Raw genomic sequence first — 23,272 nt, 5'->3', positions numbered from 1 at the left:
GACCCAGATAAAGCATTTAAGGTGTGGGCTGCCCTGTGTGAGAATGTCTGTGCCACAATGTTCAGAGTGATTATAATCTAGAAAATGGATTTGCAGAGTCTTACATGGATTCATGCAGGTTTTGAGCAGAACTCCCTCTGGCAGAACTCCCTCTGGCAGCTCATTCCATACATGCACCATCCTCTGTGTGGAAATGGTTGCCCCTTCAATCCCTTTCATATCTTTCTCCTCTCACCCTAAACCTATGCCCCCTAGTTCTGGACTCCCCCACCCCAGAGAAAAGACTTGGTCTACTTATCCTATCTGTGCCCCTCAATTTTATAAACCTCCATAAGGTTTATAACCTCAGCCTCCAAAACTCCAGGAAAAAACAGCCCGAGCCTATTCCATCTCTCCCTATAGCTCAAAATCTTCCAACCCTGGCAACATCCTTGTAAATCTTTTCTGAACAGTTTCAAGTTTCACAATAACCTTCCAATAGGAAGGAGACCAGAATTGCATGCAATATTCCAAAAGTGGCCGAACCAATGTCCTGTACAGCTGCAACATGACTTCCCAACTTCTTTTACTGTAACTTGAAGTCCAGATACATAACATCTCTTGGCTATCCTTGGTCTAACCTGCTTGTTACCGCCTCAAAGAATTCTATCAGATTTGTCAGGCATGACCTCTCTTATGAATCCATGCTGACTCTGCCCTATTTTATGATGCACTTTCAAGTATTCAGAAATCTGATCCTTCACAATGGACTCCAAAAGCTTACCAACGAATGAGGTCAAGCTAATTGGCCTTTAATTTCCCATTTTTTGTCTTATGCCCTTTTTAAATGGGGGGGGGGGGGGGGGGGGGGTCACATGAGCAATTTTATTCAGTCCTTTGGGGCCCTCCCTGACTTCAGTGATTCCTGAAAGATTACCACTACTGTCCCCACTATGTCTTTCAGAACTCTGGGGTGTAGTCCATCTGGTCAGGTGATTCATCCACCTTCAGGCCTTTCAGATTTTTTAGCATCATTTCCTTGGTGATGCCACATTACTTACCTGTGTCCCTGACTCTCAAAGATTTGGGATATTATTCATGTTTTCCACTGTGAAGATTGACACAAGTACTTGTTCAGTTCCTCTGCAATTTCTGTTTCCCATTACTACTTCTCCAGCAGCCCAATGTCTACTTTTGCCCTTTTTATATCCAAAGAAACTTGCAATTTTAAAAAATATTACTGGCTAGCTTACCCTCATATTTAATCTTCTCCCTCCTTATTTTTAGCTTATGCCCAAAATGTTGTCTCTCCTGCCTCTCAGATGCTGCCTGACCTGCTGTGTTTTTCTAGCACCACACTCCTCGACTGAGAGTCTCCAGCATCTGCAGTCCTCACTTCCCTAGTTAACCACGGACACATCATCCTCCCTGTACCATGCTTCTTTTTCCTTGGGATGAATCTCTGCTAGGTCTCTTGAAATACTCTCAGAAACTCCTGCCATTGCTGTTCCACTTTCCTGCTAGACTTCTCTCCCAGTCAATTCTGATCAGCTCCTCCATCATGCCTCTGTAGTTGTCTTTATTCAACTGTAGTACCGTTATCTCTGATTCCAGCTGCCCAGTCTGAAATTGCAGACTAAATTTTATCGTATTATGGTCACTGCCTCTTAAAGGTTCCTTCACCTTAAGCTCCCTTATCAAGACTGCCTCATTACACATCACTAAACCCAGTATTGCCTGTTCCCCAGTAGGTGCCAACAGAAGCTGCTCTGAAAAGCCACCTTGTAGACATTCCACAAATTCTTTTCCTTGCAATCCACTACCAACCTGATTTTCCCAGCCCACCTGCATATTGAAATTCCCCATGATCACTGTAACCTTGTCTTTCTTACACACCTTTTCTATCTCCTGGTGCATTTTGTGGCCTACATCCTGACTACTGTTGGGAGGCCTATACATAACTCCCATTATGGTTTTGTTCACCTCTACAGTTTTCCATCTCTACCCACACAGATTCTATAATCAACTAACCCTACATCATTTCTTGCTATCGATTTAATTTCATTTCTTAATGATAAGGCAACCCCAGCCCCTCTGCTCACCTGGCTGTCTTTTTGATAGGATGTACATCCTTGGATATTTAACTCCCAGTCCTAATGCCCTTGCAACCATGGCTCTGTGATGCCCACCACATCATACCTGCCAATTTCAATCTGCACCACAAGTGCAGTTTCAGACTGGCTCTCAAAATAAGATATCATTAAAAATCAAAGTTCACCCACACTAAGTAACCTAATCATCTGCCATGATGGGATTCGAACTAATGTCCCAGAACATTAGCCCGGAGTTCTGAGTTGATTCTGGATTAGTGGTGCTGGAAGAGCACAGCAGTTCAGGCTACATCCAAGGAGCTTCAAAATCAACGTTTCGGGCCAAAGCCCTTCATCGGGAATATGAAAGACTTTGGCCCGAAACGTCGATTTCGAAGCTCCTTGGATGCTGCCTGAACTGCTGTGCTCTTCCAGCACCACTAATCCAGAATCTGGTTTCCAGCATCTGCAGTTATTGTTTTTAACCTCTGTTCTGAGTTGATAGTTGATAGAAGAGGCAATACAAAATAAAGGGTATAGTTCTAAAAGGGTATGAGAAGAGACAAATCTAGAGGTGAATATGCATAAATCAGGTTAAGAGAGTGGTTAATAAAGCAGACGGAATTCTGGGCTTTATAAATAGGCATATGGAGTACAAAAGAAATTATGGTCAATATGTAAACACAGTGGTTAAATTTCACTTGCAGTATTATGTCCAATGCTAGTGACACACATTTGGAAGGGTGTGAACACAATAGGAAGATTCATGATAAAAGATTCAGGAGAATGGTTCTAGGAATGAAGAACTTCAGTAATATGGATACATTTGAAAAACTGGGACTGTGTTCCTTGGAAAAGATAAGGAAGTTGCTTGAGATATTCAAAATCATGATGAGCTGAACTGAGTAAATACAGGAAAAAAATAGTTCACAGTGGTGGACAGGACAGAACCAGAAAGTACAGTTTAGAAACGATGAGTCAAAATAGCAATAGCTCCATGAGGGAAAGAAAATTATACATAGCAAATTAGGAAAATGAGTTTTAGGGAATGTCAGTGTGGAGGCATTTACAATTGAAATCTTCAGAAAGTTTTGAGACCATAATTATTTTTCTTTATTTTTCAAATTTTTAGTTTGGAATTGAAAGTTGAAGTTGCTCTTTGACTAGCATCTTGTTTTGCAAAGGAAGAGAGAGAACATAGAACAGTACAGTACAGGCCCTTCGGCCCACGATGTTGTACCAACCTGTGAAACCAATATGAAGCCCATCTACGTTTTTCCATTTTCATCCATTTGTTTATCCAATAACTATTTAAACGGCCTTAAAGTTGGCAAGTCTACTGCAGTTTATAGGAACTGGCCTGGAGAGAGAATTGCAGGTTGATTGCTGCTCCTGGAACACGACAGACTTTTCAGCAACAAGATGGGTTGTTCAGGGACTAGCAGCTGGTTGGATGTTGAATGGATCAATCAAGGGTAGAACATTGATGGCTAGCTCTTCATAGATAATGTTGAAAAAGTGAAACCATAGTTTGAATGGGTTTGGGTCTAGGTTTAGAGCAGAGGGGTGTGTGCGTACAATATTTTGGACTGGAAGTGATTTTGAATTTTAGTATCTCTAGTTTGATATCCAGCTAAAGAATTGTTGAAGGCTTTGAGGAAAGAATCCCAGTAATTCTTCAGCAGTCTGCAGAAGTTGTATGAATTGGTGACTTTGGAATTCAAGCAAGATAGAATTCTATGGGAATATAACACATCACATCACTCAAGAATTTCTGAAGGCCTAGTATCCATTCTGAGATCATTGAATTTGCAAATTGACTTCTTTCAATTTATCTCTTAACTGTGTATCGTCTGTCTGAAAGAATACTGGGCTTAAAGTAAGTAATTTAGTTGTTGTTTATCCATGTTCTGCTAAATTTGAATTGTTAATAATAAATTGTTTTTTCTTTAAGTCTATCTGTTGTTTGTAAAGTCTGGTTAGAAACCGTTGGATGTTTTAATTTTACTGTATTGCAAATGCAGGGATAGGGAAACTGATCTGGTTTGGTCTGTTGTCCCATTCATAATCAGGGGCTCAATTGTGAAACAGAATATTTATCTGAAATTGGATTTTGGTATTGAGTGGGTAAGTGGACACCAAATATGTATACAAATTTCAGGTGCCACTGCAAATTTAAAGTTTTTTTGAAAGTGTCAGAAGTTTTCCTTGTAGCATCAGGGAATTTTGCAAATCACAAAGCTAAACTAACTACAAACTTTGCCAGAGTGAGCTAAGAAGGCTGATATAGATTATATAGGGGGCAGCTCAGTTCTGAACACTGCTACCTCAGGGATTAAGATTCAATTCCACCCTCAGGCAACTGTGGCTGCATGGATTCACTCTAAGTGGTCTTGTTTCCTCCCACAATGTAGGCTAGGTGGATTAGCCATGGGAAATGCAAGGTTACAGGGATGGATATGGGTAGGTCTGGGAGAATGGTCTTCAGAGGGCTATGTGGACTTGATGGACAGAATGGCCTGCTTCCACATTGTAGGTATTTGATGATCCTAGTATCGAAACAGTTGGGTTTAATGGAAGTAGAGGTGCCATGACTGATCCATCACTGAACCTTAGCTACACTTCAGATAATCGGAAATGAGAAATTGGGAGATGGAATTCTTATAGAGGGGGAGAAAAGAGAATCCCAAAGGACATGGATTCAACAGACTGAGCAGAGACCATTCTGTGAATGTGCACTGAAATCAGGAGAGAATACTGTTTCACTAGATGAGTGTATGCTTGGGGTCTAGCTGATGGGGAAGAAGGATATAAAAATGATATCTGATGCAGACCATGGTCTTGTTTGGAAAGAGGAGGGAGTGAAGGAGTTTTTCAGGAATGTTGTAGAAGGAACGGTCCCTGCCACTGTTTGGTGGCAATATTACTTTGGAGGGAGCAGAAAATGGCACAGGATAATCTGCTGAATGTATGGATGGAAGAGGAGGAAAACAGGAATTTGACAGAAGGTTCAGAATTAATACCAAACAGAAGGTTGACATGGCAAAGTTCAAAGAGTATCATTCAGCATCCAATGACGACCAAGGAGCGGGAGGAGTGTGTGCTTAGGGGGCCAAAGGCATTAACTTCCAAATTTCACAATATTTAACTGGAGAAAAGTATCTCATTTGGGATGCAATGATCGTGTTAGTACATCAAGAGAGTAGCTAGGTGGCAATATGGAGATGGTGAATGACAGCAAAAGGGGAATTTCGACCATGAAACCATACCTGGCAATCTGAACCAACCATATACTGTCCAGAGCATTAATAACACATCAAAGAGTTGTTCAGTCCTGGTCAGTTCAGCTTCTTCCATTCTTGAAGAGTAAGCTACTCTTATATTTGTATTTAATTTTATATTTAAAAACTGTTTTAATCTTCACAAAGTACACAAGTGCATCATGCATCACAGCCACTGAACAATCTCAAGTTCTAGACAAAAGAAATTAAGATTTACAATCCACTCACAGAGAATCTCAGTCATTCCAACACAGGAGAGATAGAGAAGGTTTTAACAATATGAGCTGAGACAATAACAAAGTGTCCATTATTCATAGAGACACACAACATGGAAACACTCCAAAGTAGTCCATGCTGACCACGCTCCCAAACTAAACAAGTCCCACTTGCCTGTGTTTTGCCCATATCCCTCCAAACCATTCCCATTCATGTACTTACCCAAAATGTCTTTTAAATGTTGTAACTGTACCTGCATCCTCCACTTCCTCTGGTCGATGTCTGGAAAGTACTGCCGATGTGTTAAAAAAGCTGCCCCACATGTCCTTTTTAAGACTTATTCCTCTCACTTTAAAAATACGCACCCCCTCCTCCCAGGTTTGAACTCCCCCACCGTAGGGAAAAGGTTCTTGCTATTGACCTTGTCTATGCCCCTCATAAGGTCACCCCGCTCCAACCTCCTATTCCTAAGTGAAAAAAGTCTATTTTTATAACTCAAACCCTCCATTCCCAGCAACACCCTGATAAGTTTTTTTTTAAACCCTCTCCAATTTAATATCCTTCCTATAGCAGTGTGAACAGAACTGCCCACAGTATTCCACAAGAGGTCTCATCAATGTCCTACACAACCTCAACATGATATCCTAACTCCTATACTCAAAGGTCTGAGCAATGAAGGCAAGTGTACTAAACACCTTCCTAACCACTGTCTATCGGTGTTGCAAATTTCAAAGAATTATGTACCTGAACTCCTCAGTCTCTCCATTCCACAACTACCCAGGGCCTGACCATTAATTGTACAAGTCCTGCACTTATTTCTTTTACCAAATTACAATACCTCGCATTTGTCAGAATTAAATTCCATCTGCCACTCAGGGCATTAACATTTTATTTAGGTCAAAGCAATACTGTGGTGACTGATCTGAATGATGTCCAGACACAGGCAGGATGATGGGCTGCTATTTCAATTGTGTAATAAATCAAGCAAACATAGATGGCTTTAAAAAGGCTAATTGCACTGAAGAGAGCAGAGCATGTTGGTTTCAGCTGCTAGGAATAAGCATTCATCAGACAAAAAAAAATATTTTGTCCCCGCACCCCCTCAAATCTCCCAATGATCAGGGAAGACCAGCCAGCAATCAGGGTACCCTTACTGCTGTCGCTCCAGTCACTGCTCCATTAGTTCATTAGAGGAAACCTATCAGGCAACCTTTTTCAAAGTTGCAAGCATATAAGAAAACTTTTAAAAATGCTTATTCACTTACTTACATACACAAAATATATATCTAACAGGAATGAGCACACATTGCAGCTCTCCTTCCTTCACAGCATCAGACAAGTGCTGGAACAAAAAAAATCAGTTTGTTCTTTCTTACACACTTCATTGCTCAGACACATCCTATCAATGAACAAACTTTTTAAAAAAAATAAAATTGTACTTGAAGTATTAGACATCAATGCAAAAACATAGATCAAGGTCAAGCACAGCAGTGATCTCAGATCAAAGCTGCTGGCGAGACAACTTTCATCCCCAAAACCCACCCACCGTACTCTTCCTGCAGTTACCTCCTCTTCTATTTCACTCATCATCTGTTCAACTCCCTCCACCCTCATCTCACAAAGGACCCCCATGAAGACAGCAAGATGGGCTTGAATCAGAGGCAGTAACAAAGTGGCAGGCACCCAGTTGTTAACAAGTGATATGTTAACCCTAACCTTAAATCAGTGCTGCACCAGAATCAGACTGCAGGACAATAAAGATTAGACTGAAACGTATCATGTCCGTCCAAACACAATGGCTCAAACCACACCCACTACAATTAATTGAAACTTAAGCACTAACTAGATAGACAGTCCCTATTCCTTTCTCAAACTGAAACACTATATTGCCACAAAAGGCACCTGGCACAGACCCTTCTTTACTTTAGCCAGTCTGTGGTGTTAAATCAGGTCAGGCAGGTCAGTTAGCATTTCAAGGCGGTTCACCTTTTCACATTTCAACATTTTACCTTGCATCACATGCTGCCAGATCTACTGAGTATTTTGATTATCTTTTGTTTTTATTTCAGATTTCCAGCATCTGCTGTATGTGATGAAGACTTGTACTATCACTTCGAAACTTGTTTCTTAAGTGGAAAGAACCATTTACAACTGTTAAGTGTAATTCATGTTCCTATATTATGGATTTTTCTTTTTTAACCCCCATATAATTGGTAAGCTCAGAAAGCAGTACCAGAAGGTCTGAAATTTCATTTACATGCATCTAAAGTGAGGCTTTTAAAACCCTGGAGGTGATTAGTTCAGTGCCTTAACAACAAGAGTAGAAGATAGGTGTTCTATGGCTTAAGGAGAAGAGATTCTGTCTTTCTAACTCTATCTGGGTGTTCACTGAAAAGGCAGTCTTTTTTCCTCAGTAAAAAGAAAGGCCTGTACTAGCAGCAGTGTGCAGTTGAACAGTCTCTACAATAGTCAGGGCAGAAGTAGTAGTATTCTGAGTATTTTGTGTAAGAGAAAAGCTCCAGAAACAAAAAATAAACTGTGGAAGAGGAGTTTGGAAAACCAATGTTAAGAAATAACCAAGCTATATTAGCTGGTTAAGCGCTTCAGGAAGAGACAGTGACTAAATAAATGCACTGAGTGATTACTTTTATTTCTTGCAAAATCTGCAAAGTCATGCCCCTGAAAAGGAACTTTAAATTGAAAACAGGGGACCCTTTACTGAGGAGTATACATCTGTAAGGTTGCTGTTGAGGGATAACAGGTTGAATCTTTATTTTGACCATTTCAAATAGTTGCTATTAAATGCAATGTTTTTTTTCCTTTATGTGAAATAGATTTTGGTATTCTTTTGTTAAGAGTACATTGGCAGTCTGTTTTGAATGTTAAGTGACTAACCTCCATAGAAACCAAAAAGCAAAAAAAAACTCGAACTATTAAGCCAATGTTTCACACTGGAATTTAGCTTGTCCAGTATAACCATCTGCTGGTATTGCAAATTTTTTGTTTCCGTGTTGAAAGATTAATGTAATCTTACATCAACAAATATGAAACTCCCCCAGCAATGACCTGGAGAGATATTTGGTCAGAAGTTTGATTAGTGGTGGTCTTTCCATATTTTACTTTGCACCTTGATTTTCTGAATTTCAGCATTTTAACAACTTTAATTGCAGCTAACATCCAATAAAATTTGACAGTAGAGGACCCAGGGCTCACACTGATCGTGTTTCTTCCCACTTGGATTTCACTGATATACAGTGAGGGTGAGCATCATTTTTGAGGAGTGACGGTTAACCTGTCAAAGGGTAGCAAACAGATACTTGCACATTCCATATAGACATTGAAGATCAAAGACAAGAAACCACGGAGATGCAAGCATTTGGGAGACTCTCCCACTTGCAAAATGGGATCAGCCAAATGCAAGCTTTGATCAAAAATCACTACTTTTTATTCAATGACTACATCAAGCACCTGGAATCATAAACATTTGAGCAGTCTTGGTCAAGAAATTGTAAATCAGCAATTGCTTCTGCCCACTGCTCAATGAGCCCTTGGTGAGAAGTGCTGGGCTCAACCATGATCTCTCCTACACTCCTAATCACCTTCAATCGGGTGAAGGAGGTTAATGAGGTGACTGAAATTAAAATGTACTTGGAACACTGGGAGAGACTGAATGGGAGTGAGGGAATGGTGGTGCTGGAATTTATCAGAGAAGACAAGTTTGTCACCACAAAACAAAAAAAGATACAATGCCCCATAACAGCACAGACTAAGCAAAATGATGTTAGATTTCCAAGGGTTAGATCATGAGAAATTACATTAAGAAAGGCTTGTATTCCATGGAATATAGACAGTAACAGGGGGGAAAAAAAAGGTGCCTTTTCCCCAGGATGGGGGATTTCAAGACTAGGAGACGTTTTGCACAGAGTGTGGTATGTGTGTGAAGTGAATTTCCTGAGGAAGTGGTGGATGTGGGTACAGTTACAACGTTTGAAAGACATTTGGGCAAGTACATGAATAACAAATGTTTAGAGGGATATGGGCCAAGCACAGGCAGGTGGGACTAGTTTAGTCTTCGATTACGATCGGTATGGAATACTTAGACTAAAAGGTCTGTTTCTGTGCTGTATGACGATATGAAAATTTGATGATATTTAAATTGTCAGGCTAGATAAAAGTAAAAATTTTCTGCTAACAAAACCAAAAAATAAAAATAAATCAGAGCCAGGTAAGAGGAAGAAAACAAAATCTTATGAAACACTTCGTCACATAAACAAAAAAATATGTGTGAAGCTCTTTCACATAAAAGTAATAGATGCAAGTGCAATTGTCAAATTTTAAATTGGAGATCAAGAGCATTTTGCTATCAGGAGTCTAAAGGATATGGAACCAACGTATAGATCAACTATGGTCTCACTGAACTGCAGACTGGGTTCCTCCTCTTCCTGACTTATCAGTAGCATCATTGAAAAAAGGCTTATATTTATAAAGTGGTGCCAATCACAACTTTAGGACCTCCCAATAATTCATTTCTACAGTGTAATCACTAATGTTATAATCATATTTCTTGACTGTCAATATTGGTGTTATTTCTCGTTGTATTTAGATATAAATAGAGGTGAATTAAAGGGAATAAACTTCACTTGGCAGTGAGACTATAGTTGTTGTAGCAGCAGACACCACATAAAAGACAAGGCAGGACAGCCCAGGTAGTGCAATCAGCTGACTAAGGGATGAAACCAGGTCATGCAGAAAATTCAAGCTGACACTGACAGTAATATCATTGCTGTACAGATTAGAGCAGATGAGACAAATTTTTCAGTGAATACTGATATCAATTCGGGTTTGAAAATTAACAAAAGTTGTGATTGCAATGCAGAGTCTCAACCACCAAGCTTTTTTTTGGGGGTGGGGTGGGGAAATAAATCGGGAATTAATGAAAAGCCATCTTCAGGCAGAGAACTTGTGGAGTTACTCAGAGGGAAGTGGGTTAAGGTTATCAATAAGGGAAGGGAATATCAAAATCCCAAGCAATGTAAGTGAGGGAGGAGAGGGGTTGCTTTGCATGACAGTCCCACTTCCCAACCCCAATCATACAAGGCGAAATACTAGAAAGTGCAACACAGCACAGTCATGGGACCAATGTCCACTCACTGCTGTCAGAGACATTCAATGCTGACTCTGGGTACACACTGAAAATATTATTGTACAAAAGGACACAAGCTCCTATAAAATCAATTCCATCAGGTGCATATGGTGAGACAGAACCACGGACCCCTGGTTAAATGAGTTCTCTGTAAGAAGGAGAGATGAAGAAGTTTGGTCATCCACACACTTAGTCCAGCCTATGACCCAGGAGCTGAATAATACTGACCCTGCCCCTGTCTGTTCTTCGAGTCAATGTGGGCGTGAGCTAGACTCTGATGTATGTCGAATTCGGGGCACAGTGTGTCCATTCACACAGCTATTGCGTTTGGTCAGACCACCAGTCAGGATGTCTTGAATGTGCTGCACAATCAGGTTTATGGCAACTACAAGAGAGACAGGTAGCAGAAAATCAAACTTCACAGATTTATTCCTAATAAATCAAAGCAGACAGTGTAGCATTAGTATTCTAGAAAGCATTGCTCCTCCCACCACCAGCTCCTCCTCTCTCCAATTTCCCATTCAATACACACTCGCACCATGCCCCATCCCATTCATAGACAGCCGTCCCACAAAGAACAAAGATCTACACCAATTCTTCATATTGCCTCAGCCCTATGGCTTTGAGTGGGGACAAAAGGCATGATTATGATCTTAGTACTCACCCAGATTTTCCACTCCTCTGGGGATGATGACATCTGCATATTTCTTGGTCTGTGAATGACAACATAAATAGTGACAGCTCTTTCTCATACAGTGATATTTGCATTTACCATTAAAGGAAAAGAAAATCAAAATAAGGAACTGTTACTGCAACTCTACGAAGCACCAACAAAACTGCAGCTGGAGTTTTGCACACAGTTCTGGTTCCATTACTTTAGGAGGGGTGTAGAGGAGTTTCACTAGATTGATTCCAGATATGAGGGGTTTGTCTAATAAAGAGAGATTGAGCAGTTGAAGTCCATATTTTCTGGAGTTGAAATGACTGAGGGGAGATTAACAGAGATATACAAGATGCTAAAGAGGATCAACAATGTAGACAGAGCAGATATTTGCTTGTGCGAGGAAATCTGGAACAAGAGGTCATAATTTTAGGGTAAAGGGGTGGCAGTTTTAAAATAGGTGAGCAGAAATTATTTCTTTCAAAGGGTCTGAATTTGTGGAATTCACTATCCAAGTGTGGTATATGTTAGGACAATGAGTAAATTCAAGGAGGAGACAGACAGATTTTTTTAAACTGGGAGTAGGTTAATGGGTTATGGGGAGTGGACAGGAGAGGAGTTAAGGTCAGCCATGATAGTGTTAAATACTGGAGCAGACTCAGGGCCTAAAATCCTGCTCCTCATCTTTAAGTTCTTATAATCAGCTCTGGCTGCTTCTCATTCACTATCCTTGAACCAGGTCTGTAATAAAACACTGTAGAGTTCCTGCTGAATCAGTTCCAAGCACTGACCTGGCTTCACTTTTAGAGGAACTTTAAACTGAACTCAATGGATCAGCATGTGCTGAACATAAAATATTCAACTCACTGATCTCAACACGACTTCAGTTTTTAAAAGAAAATCTTGCGGCACATGGGCATCACTGGCTGGACCAGCATTTATTGCCCATTACAAGGTAGTGGTGAGCTACCTTCTCAAACCACTGCAGTTCACGTGCTGTAGGTAAACTCACATTGCTGTTAGGGAGGGAATTTCAGGATTTTGTTCCAGCAATTGTGAAGGAATGGCGATGTATTTCCAAGTTAGGATGGAGAGTAGTGTGGAGGAGAACATGGAAGTGTTGGCGTTCCCATGTATCTGCTGTCCTTGTCCTTCCAAATAGAAGTGGTCATGGGTTTGGAAGGTATGGTCTAAGGACCTTTGGTGAATTTCTGCAGTGAATCTTGAAGGTAGTACACACTGATGCCATTCAGTGTCAGTGGTGGAGGGATTGGATACTTGTGAGTGTGATGCCAATCAAACAGGCTGCATTGTCCTAGATGATGACAAGCTTCTTGAGCATTGTTGAAGTTGCCCCCATCCAGCCAAGTGGGGAGTATTCCATCAGACTCTTGACTTCTGCCTGTAAATAGTGGACAGACTTTGGGGAAGTCTGGTGGTGAATTACTTGCACAGTATTTCTAGCCTCTGACCTGCTCTTGTTGCCACTGTGTTTATGTGGCAAGTTCAGATGAGTTTCTGGTTAATGATAGTCCCAAAAACTCATTGATAGTAACACCATTCAGTATCAATGGGCAGTAATTAGATTGTCTATTATTGGTGATTGCCATTGCCTGGCATTTGTCCAGATTTTGTCACATTTGAATGCGAACTGCTTCAGTACCTGAGGAGTTGTGAATAGTGAACAACATACAGTGAACATCCCTATGTCCAACCTTCACCTTATAATGGAAGGTTGGTATTGATGAAGCAGCTGAAGATTGTTGGGCTTAGGATATTACTGAGAAACTCCCGATGTCCTGCAGCTGAGATAACAGACCTCTAAATATCACAACCATCTTCCGATTTGCCAGGTATGGCTCCGATCAACTGAGTCTTTGCTCACCAATACCGTGATTCCAGTTTTGTTAGGGTTCCTTGATGCCACACTCAGTCGAATGCAGCCTTGATTCAATGACTGTCACTCTCATCTCAACTCTGGAATTCAGCTGTTTTGTCCATATTTGAACCAAGGCTGTAATGAGGTCAGGAGCTGAGTGGCCCTGGCAGAACCCAAACTGTGCGTCACTGAGCAGGTTATTGCTGCTTTTTGCCCTGTATTGTGTATACATGACATATCTGGGCAATTTTCCACATTATCAGGTAGATGCCAAGTTTTGTAACTATACTGAAGAGCTTAGCTAAGGGAGTGGCAAGTTCTGGAGCACATGCCTTCAGTACTATTGTCGGAATATCATCAGAGCCCATAGCCTTTGCAGTATCCAGTATCTCCATTTATTTCTTGATACCATATGGAGTGAATCTAATTAGCTGAGGACTGGTATCTGTAATGCTGGGGACTATTGTAGGAGGCTCAGGTGGATCATCCACTCAGCTCTTTTGCTGAAGATTGTTGCAAGTGCTTCAATTTTACCTTCTGTCCTGATGTATTGGGCCCTTCTATCAAGAGGATAGGATATTTGTGGACCATCGTCCTCCAGTGAGTTGTTTAGTTATCTACCACCTTTAATGACTAGATGTGGTAGGACTGAGCTTAGATCTAATCCACTGGTTATGGGATCACTTAGCTCTGTGTTTGCTGTTTGGCAGCTTCAACAAATTGACACCCTTTTGTTTGGTGCTGCTCCTGGCATTCCCTCCTGCTCTCTCTATTGAACCAGGGTAGATTCCCTCTTTTAATTGGGGTATTGCCAGGTCATGAGGTTACAGACTATGTTAGAGTACAGGTCTGCTGCTGTTGATGCCCCACAGCGCCTCGTGGATGCCTGGTCGAGTTGCTAGGTCCATGTGAAGTCTGTCCCATTTAGCACGGTGATAGCGTCAGACAATACAATGGAGAACATTCTCACTGTAAAGACGAGACTTTGTCTCTACAAAGGACTGTATGGTGGTCACACTTACTGATATGTAGATTGAGTCTCACCTGTAACCTCACTTACCCTGACTACCTAGTTCATTACTCCCAACTCTCAATCTAACCAATTACTTCTGAATAATTGCTCACCGGAAGACAGAACTCCTCGAAGGCTGGTTTTACAAATGTGGTGTACTGTGTCAGGATTTGCTCCAGGTCCCTCCCTCTCTCACTGATGTCTCTCAACACTGAAGATGGGAAACAAAATAGTTAAAATTGTGAAAAGCAGAAACAATAGAGCTCACCATATAAACATTGCATCAACAGAGACTGGGGAACAGGTCAGTATGGACAATGTCCATAAAGCTGGCCCCTCTTACAGTCTAGAGCTCCTCAGCTTAGAAGTTCAGGGCCAGAGCATGGAACCAGGTGATTAAAAAAAAATCAAAATTGTTGGAAAAGCTCAGCAGGTCTGGCAGCATCTGTGGAGGGAAAGCAGAGTCATCATTTTGGGTCCAGTGACCTTTCATCAGAACTCCAGATCCGAAGCGTGACTCTGCTTTCTCTCCACAAATGCTGCCTGACCTGCTGAGTTTCTCCAGCAATTTCTGTTTTTGTTTCAGATTTCCAGCATCCACAGTTCTTTGTTTTATAACCAATGAAAATGGTCTTGTGGGATCAGTATGGGAAGCAAAGGGAGTGCAGCGGAGCAGAAAAAGAAACAAATCAATTCTGTTCATTTACTGTTCAATACCATTTCCCAATTCCAGATCTACCTCAACCCAAGGCCAACCAGGCACCATAATCACCCTCAGCCACCTCAGGAAACCTTCTCACCTCTTCGGGAGAGCCGGGTATCCGCATCGGTGTCCACAAAAAGTTTCATTTGGAACAAGTCCCTAATCTCTTGGGAATAGAAAACTAGGATTCCCTCGAAGAGGACCACATCCGCTGGATAAACTTTCACCATCTCAGATTTTCTGTGTACAAAACACCTCAGTTAGTCTCACTCCAAATCCACATGAGCAAAGAACACTCAACCCTTTGTTTAATCAGACCATTCTCTATCCAAGTTGGATTTAAAAGTAATTATTAGCCCTCTTTTAGTTTGAGTTTTTTTGAATGAGATGTGGGCATTGCAGGCTGAGCCAGCATTTATTACCCAATTACCCTGAAGGAAGTGTGAGCTGCCTTCTTGAATGATCCGAGTCCACATGCTATAGAGACACACACAGTTGTTAATGGTTGTTTCAGGATTGAGAACCAGTGAAAGAACAGCAGTAATTGGTCAACAGATTGGTATGGAGTTCGAGGGGAACTTGCAGATGATGTTCCCACCACGCATCTGCTGCCGTTGTCTTTTTAAATGGGAGAGCTCAGGCATTTGGAAGGTGATGTTGTAGGAGTGGCCATGGCACAAACACTGAGACCTGCCTCCCAATTAGTCTAAATTAGCAGCCACTAACTCAATTCCTTCTCCTAAATACACATGGGTTATTTGCCTCTGTGGATTTCTCAGACTATGCTCATTAGTAAAACAATAAGGAGACAGTTTATTTGTACAAGATATACCAGCGTGGGAGGATCACTGCTGCCTTCACTTAATGTCAACATACACAACCTAATGGCAGGGTTCAATTACAGGAGTCCTGTACAATCAAAAATCCCACCCACCACAAAGCAGCAGTTATAGGGGTATAGGATGATTGGCCAACAGAAATACAAGCCTTACTTCCCACCTCCACCCAAACATTGTGCAATCTCAGAAATGATGATCATTACCAGAAGGGCAGCATACTCTGAGCTCAGTGCCCCACAAATAACAGTTTTGTCTCCAATTTCTACAACCTTTGCTTTTCATTAGCAAATGTAATTGGAATTGGTGGTTTGTTTGATAGTTCTGTGCACTCTGATGCATACCGTGAGTGTTTAATAAAATCATAAACGGGAATTGAGACTGTCTTGCCATTGACGATATCCTTCAAGGTGTGAAGAATTAGTTCATTGTCAAAAGCATCTGCATACAAGAGAAAAAAAAGAGGAAAATCAGGAACAAGCAGAACCTGGAAGTCACCACAAGGATCTCTCTACCACAACCACACAGTGACCCTCACACTGTATAAAACCTGCCTCAGGCTACATCATCCCTTTGAATTTCAGAAAATACAAAGCAGAATATTAGGCTTCCTTTCATTCTGAGAATCACAAATCAAATTCTCAAAGTCATGCCGTCCCTGTCTGTAATCTCCAACACAGACCCGACAACGCCTCTTCTCTTCACCCACTCATTCATCCTTATCATCTTGTTCCTGTTGCCCCTCCCACCTGTAACACAAGTAAATACCTGGATGATCGAAGTTATACTGCCCTTTACTAGCCTTGGCTTTTTGTTCTGCAGTCAGCACCTTGTAGAAACTGTCCTGGCTCAGGATCACCACTTGTCTCTGCTGCTGGTCCACCTTATTCTGGCCCAGCAACTCAACAATTTTCTGACACACCGAGGACTGTGGTGAAAGAAGAACAGAAGATTAAATTATATCTTCAATAATCCAGAATTCAGTCATACGTCTGAGTTGAAGACAACATGTTTGGCACAATAACAGACAACATCCACAGTGAGGTCATGAATTTGAAATTTGTTAAACTTGAGAGGGTGCAGAAAAGATTTACAATGATGTTGCTGGGATTGGAAGGTTTGAGCTACAGGGAGACGCTGGGGCTTTTTATTCCCCCCCCTGCCGGAGCATCAGAGGCTATGAGGTGACCTTATAGAAGTTTATGAGTGGCATGGCTAAAGTGCATAGTGAAGGTCTTTTTCCAAGAGTAGGGGAGCTCAAAACTAGAAGGCATAGATTTAAGGTGGGAGGGGAAAGATTTAAGAAGTACCTGAGGGAAAACGGTCTTATGCAGAGGTTGGTATTTGTATGAAGTGAGCTGCCAGAGGAAATGGTGGAGGCTGGTACAGTTACATCATTTAAAAAGCTTCTGGATGTGTACATGAATAGGAAGGGTTTAGAGGAATACGGGCAAAACACATGCAAATGGGACTAGGTCAGATTGGGATGCCTGGTTGGTGCGGACAAGTTGAACCGAAGGGTCTGTTTCTGTGCTGTATGACTCTATACATCAGCAAGTCATTTGTCATGCTTTCACATACAGAACGATCTGATCTCAAAGTGATGGAAAATTGTGTTTCAACCTAATTCCTCATGGCCACTAACTGAAATTGACATTTGATGAGAGAATTAGGTCATACATTGCAAAATGCAATGGTCTGTTCTAAAATGAGGGATAGGACAAGGCATTGTCAGATTCAGAAAGAGAAGAGAACCCTCAACCTGAGCCCAAACAGAAAGAGCAGTGGCGTCCATTGAGTATTTCTTTTCCCTCATTGTTTCAGGGGATTGGGCACCACAGGCAAGGCTGACATATGTGTCCCATCTCTAATTACCCTCGAATGGAGTGGCCTGTTAGGACATTTGAGGGGGCAGTTAGGAGTCAAACATGTTGTGTGGATCTGGAATCACATATAAGCCAGACCAAGCAAGGAGAGCAGATTTCCTTCCCTAAAGGATATTAGTGAACCAGTTACCTTCTGACATCAATCTATGATAATTTTATGGTCACCAGAGAGACTTGCATTCAATTCCAAAATTATTAATTGAATTTTAATACCATTAACTGCCTTGATGGGATTTGAACGGACGTCTTGGAGCCAGGGCCACCACCATCCCCCTGAATGTGGAGAAGCTGAGGTTGTATAGGGATAGAGCACTTTAGGAATCCAAGTCCAGAAATCATTAAAAGCTACTGTTAGATACAAAATAAAATTTTAAGAGGCTACTGGAATGCTGGCCTTTACCTCAAATAGTTTCAGATTATAATGTTACGTTTGTATGCACACGAAGAAGTAGTTGAGACTTTTCACTAACTTTTCTGCCAGTTAGGATGGAGTGCAAGTAATACATTTGCAGGTTCCAAATATTTTTGATGCTACTTTGTATAATGAATTCAGGTCTTAGCATAGCTCAAAGCATAGAACATACTAAAAAAAAAGTGCACCTGCAAAAAAGGCCAAAAGATTGCTATTTAAAAACAGCAGAAAATTGAAGGCCTTATTTTCAAATACACACATTTATAACCAAGGTGAATTGAAACCACAGATAGAGATAAATTTGGATGAGCTGATTGGCATTAGAGACATAGCTGAAAGTTGACCAATGCTAGGACTTGAATGTTGAAGAGTTTTGACAACATAACGTCAGAAATCTAGGTGGTGGTGGTGGTGTAAGGAAAGCTCTGTGAATTAATGGTAGTCTTAGTTCAGCATGGAGTGATGACCTTAACTTGAAATTATCAGATGTACAGTTGTTTATGGAGAAAAGTAGCAGCAAGGTAGAGACCATTTGTAGGAGTAATTTACAGATCCCCAAACAGTAAATCAGTGTATCAAACAGCAGACAGGAGAAAACAAAATGGAACATGCAAGAACTGCTCCACAATAAATCAGCGACATTATGCAACATGGGGAAGGCAATGGCGTAATGGTACGGTCACTGGACTAGTAATCAAGAAACCCAATAACTTTGGGGACAGCAGCTGGAACCCCAAAATGACAGATGGTGGGATTTGGAATTTTTTTTTAAAATCAGGAATTATAATTTCAAATGACCATCACAAAACCACATTTGTGGTAAACAAGCCTCTAGGCGACAATATCAAATCACAAATTAAGTGTACAAATCTGCAAAGATTAGTAGTAGGTCAGAGATTGGGCAGACTTTAAAATCAAAGAATGATTAAGAGATAAAAAGCAGAGTATGAGCAAAAACAAGCAATATAAAAACAGACAGTGAATAGTACGTGTCGGAATAGGAAGAATGACTATAATCAGATCAACTTAGAATTCATTATGGGAAATAAAGATTTTGATCCCTATAGCTATAGCTCAAACCCTCAAACCCTGGCAACATCCTTGTAAATCTTTTCTGAGCCCTTTCAAGTTTCACATCTTTCCTATAGAGGGAGACCAGGGTTGTTCCAATAGTGATCTAATCAATAACCTTTGCAGCTGCTTCAATGTCCCAACTGCTATACTCAGTACACTGACCAATACAGCCAAGCATACTAAAATCTTCTTCACTATCTTGTCTACCTGGGACTTCACTTCCAATGAACTATGAACCTGCACTCCAACGTCTCTGTACAGCAAAACTCCCCAGGACCTAACCATTAAATGTACAAGTCCTGCCCGGATTTGCTTCTCTAAAATGCAGCACCTTGCATTTATCTAAATTAAACTCCATTTGCCACTTCTTAGCCCATCTGATCAAAATCCCGTTGTAATCTGATGTAACCTTCTTCGCTGTCCACTACACCTCCAATTTTGGTGTCATCTGCAAACTTACTAACTATTTCACTTATGTTCATTTCCAAGTCAATTATACGAGTGACGAAAAGTAGTGGTCCCAGCACTAACCCTTGTGATACACCCCTGGTCACAGGCCTCTAGTCTGAAAAGCAAACCTTCCACCGCCACCACCCTCTGTTTTCTACCTTTGAGCCCATTCGGTCTCCAAATGGCAAGTTCCTCCTCTATTCCATGTGATCTAACTTTGCTAACCAGTCTACCATGAAGAACTTTGCTGAACACCTTACTGAAGTCCATATAAATCACATCCACTGCTTTGCCCTCATCAATACTCTTGGTTACTTCTTCAAAAAACTAATTCAAATCACGAGACCAAATTTCCATGCACAAAGCTATGGTGACTATCCTGAAATAGTGAGACCACGTTACCCAACCTCCACTCTTCCAGCACCTCACCTGTGACAATAGATGATACAGATATCTCAGCAAGGGGCACAACACTCTCTTCCCTAGCTTCCCACACAGTTATAGTGTACACCTGATCAGGTAAAAGTGAGGACTGCAGATACTGGAGATTAGAGTCAAGAGTGTGGTGCTGGAAAAGCACAGCAGGTTAGGCAGCATCTGAGGAGCAGGAAAATCGATGAAGGGCTTTTGCCTGAAACTTCGATTTTGCTGCTCCTCAGATGCAGCCTGACCTGCTGTGCTTTTCCAGTACCACACTCTTGACTACACCAGATCAGGTCCTGGGGATTTATCCACCTTTATGAATTTTAAGACATCCAGCAGCACCTCCTCAATAATATGGACATTTTGCAAGATGAATATGAATAAAGTAATTTTTGAAATAGAAAAAGCACAGATAGTAGATGCATTGATTCTCTCTTTCAGGATGCATTAAATTCTGAAAGGACCCCAGAGGATTAGAAAATGGCAAACATAATATTTTTTATTCAAGAAAGCAGGGAGGCCAAAAGCTGTAACCTTGAGACCAAATGGCCTGACGTCTCTCATTAAGAAGGTGCTAGAATCTAATTCTGATGAAGGATTGTGAAGGGTCACAACTTGAAAGGTTAACTCTGCTTTCTCTCCACAGATCCTACCAGATCTATGTTTCTTCAGAAATTTCTGTTTTTGTGCTAGAATCTAACTGATGCTTTTAAAATAAATTTAAAATTCAACAGACTAAATATAGAGACTGTACCATTTATTAGCTGTTTGGTGATTTCAAAATAGGTTTCACACTAAATCCTTCTCCCAAAAATAGTAACAATACTACTCAAGCAGCTTTGCCAGAGATGGAAACAAAGTTGTCACTTCAAGTCAGCTTTTCTCAACGCTCTAAAGTATTAGGCAAGGGATCAGTAGTCGTACAGCACAGAAACAGACCCTTTGGCCTAACTTGTTCATGTTGACCAAATTTCCCAAACTAAACTAGTCCTACTTTTCCTTCCTTGGCCTTGGGTTTCCTCCAGGTATTTCAGTTTCCTTCCACAGTCCAAAGACGTGCAAGTTAAGCAAACTGGCTGTGCTAAATTGCCCAAAAGGGTGTGTAGGTCACATGCACTAGTCAGGGGTAAATATCAAGTGGGGGAACACATCTGGGTGGGTTATTCTTCAGAGTGTTGGTGTGGATTTGTTGGTCTGATGGGCCTGTTCCACACTGTAGATATTCTATGATACATATCCCTGTAAGTTTTTCCACTCCTGTGCCCATCCAATTGAACTCCTTCACCTTTGGGGAAAGACCTTTGCTTTACATTTGTTCTATGCGAACTGCAGGAGATGACAGACTAAAATTTGTCTTATGACAGAGGCTGAGCATCTTCCTGTTGTTCATTCCCAGTCTATCCTCAAACCTGGTACATTCTTAAACAGACACTCCCAAAGGCTACACAGAACACCAAAAAAAACTAGCTCAATGATGAAAAGGAAACGGTATTTGCATTTATTTTATTACTCAGCGTCTCTTCAGAAATCCCCAATGACTAAAGCCTAATATAATTCCGCCCACACCCTAGAACCCAACTTTACCGGCTTTTTACTTTCATTCCTGACAGGGCCGGCACCGCGCCTGCGCATTCCTCAGCCCCACACCAGGACCAGAACCAGAACCGCGCCTGCGCATTCCTCAGCCCCACACCAGGGCCAGAACCGCGCCTGCGCATTCCTCAGCCCCACACCAGGGCCAGAACCGCGCCTGCGCATTCCTCAGCCCCACACCAGGGCCAGAACCGCGCCTGCGCATCCCTCAGCCCCACACCAGGACCAGAATCGCGCCCGCGCATTCCTCAGCCCCACACCAGGACCAGAACCGCGCCTGCGCATTCCTCAGCCCCACACCAGGACCAGAACCGCGCCCGCGCATCTCTCTGCACCACAACGTGGCTAACACCGCGCCTGCGCATCCCTCAACGCAACACCGGGACAGAAACTGCGCGTGCGCAACTCAGCACCACAACGTGGCTAACACCGCGCCTGCGCATCCCTCAGCGCCTCACCGGGACCGGCACCAGGCCTGCGGAGCAGCCTCGCCACGGGGGCCGTTCCCGCTTACCATGCGGGCGTTTTCTAAAGTCTGAGTTCACAACACCGCTCGAGAGGCAGTTCCACTGGAATCCCGGACTACAGTCGCCAACGCGATGACCTACCTTCCCGCTCGCAGTCCCGCCGCTGACAGCAATAAGGAAAGGTCGATGCTGCACCTTTCGCTCAAGCACCGCATCGGCTGCCATTTCCGCCGACATGACTGCGGAGCTGGCGCATGCGCGCCTTTATGTATGCTACAACCAAACTTGGTTGTTTCAGCAAAAGAGGTTGGCGAGGCAATGAGCTCACCCAAATTAGAGAGATTCCCACATCATCCAAAATCAGAGAGATTTCGACGTCATCCAAAACTAGGTAGATTCCCGTATCATCAAAAATCAGAGAGATTCCCACATCATCCAAATCAGAGATTTCCATATCATCCAAAATGACAGAGATTCCCACGTCATCCAAAACTAGGTAGATTCCAATATCATCCAAAATCAGAGATTCCCACACCATCCAAAATCAGAGATTCCCATATCATCCAAAATTAGAAACATTCTGATATCATTCCAAAGTCAAAGAGATTGTCATATAATCTGAAATCCGAGAGATTCTCACATCTTCTAAAATGAGAGAGATTCCTACATCATTCGAAAATCAGAGAGATTACCATATCATTCCAAAATTAGAGGGTTTCCCACATCATTTAAAATCAGGGATATTCCCAAATCATCCAAAATCAGAGATTTCTGCATCATCCAAAACCAGAAAGATTCACACATCATCTAAAATCAGAGACATTTCCACATCATTCCAAAATCAGCGAGATTGCCATAAAATCCAAAATCAGATGACCACATATTTCCAAAGATTCTAACATCATTCCAAAATCAGAGATTCCCATATCATCCAAAATCAGTTTCCCACATCATCCAAAATCAGAGTGATTACCATATCATTCAAAATCAGAAAGATTCCCACTTCTTTCCAAAATCAGAGAGATTCCAACATCATTCAAAATCATACAGATTCCCAAGTCATCCAAAATCAAAGATTCCTGTATCATTCAAAAATCAGAAAGATTGCAAAATTATTCCAAAAACAGAGGTTCCCACATCATCAAAAATCAGAGGGATTCCAATATC

The 23,272-nt window shown here is 41.7% G+C and overlaps 1 protein-coding gene across 3 annotated transcripts; it reads right to left on the bottom strand.

The window, feature by feature from the left end:
• Positions 1 to 8,988: 8,988 nt before the first annotated feature.
• Positions 8,989 to 22,355, bottom strand: LOC140468233 (uridine-cytidine kinase 2-A-like). 3 transcript variants are annotated; one of them, XM_072564502.1, is made up of 7 exons: positions 22,247 to 22,355; positions 16,569 to 16,728; positions 16,145 to 16,241; positions 15,062 to 15,204; positions 14,375 to 14,472; positions 11,374 to 11,422; positions 8,989 to 11,094 (listed from the first exon to the last, which is right to left on the bottom strand). In XM_072564502.1, the coding sequence occupies exons 1-7, from the start codon at positions 22,340 to 22,342 to the stop codon at positions 10,961 to 10,963; spliced, it is 777 nt and encodes a 258-aa protein (XP_072420603.1). In that variant the 5' UTR covers positions 22,343 to 22,355; the 3' UTR covers positions 8,989 to 10,960. The 3 variants fall into 3 exon arrangements, with proteins under 3 accessions (XP_072420603.1, XP_072420604.1, XP_072420605.1); XM_072564503.1 differs by lacking the exon at positions 22,247 to 22,355 and adding an exon at positions 21,630 to 21,692; XM_072564504.1 differs by lacking the exon at positions 14,375 to 14,472.
• Positions 22,356 to 23,272: the final 917 nt, after the last annotated feature.

This window comes from Chiloscyllium punctatum, chromosome 46 (assembly GCF_047496795.1).
Source record: "Chiloscyllium punctatum isolate Juve2018m chromosome 46, sChiPun1.3, whole genome shotgun sequence".
NCBI classification, from domain to species: Eukaryota; Metazoa; Chordata; class Chondrichthyes; order Orectolobiformes; family Hemiscylliidae; genus Chiloscyllium; species Chiloscyllium punctatum.
The sequence above is the reverse complement of the archived record's forward strand: the minus strand, read 5'-3'. Positions and strand labels throughout refer to the sequence as shown.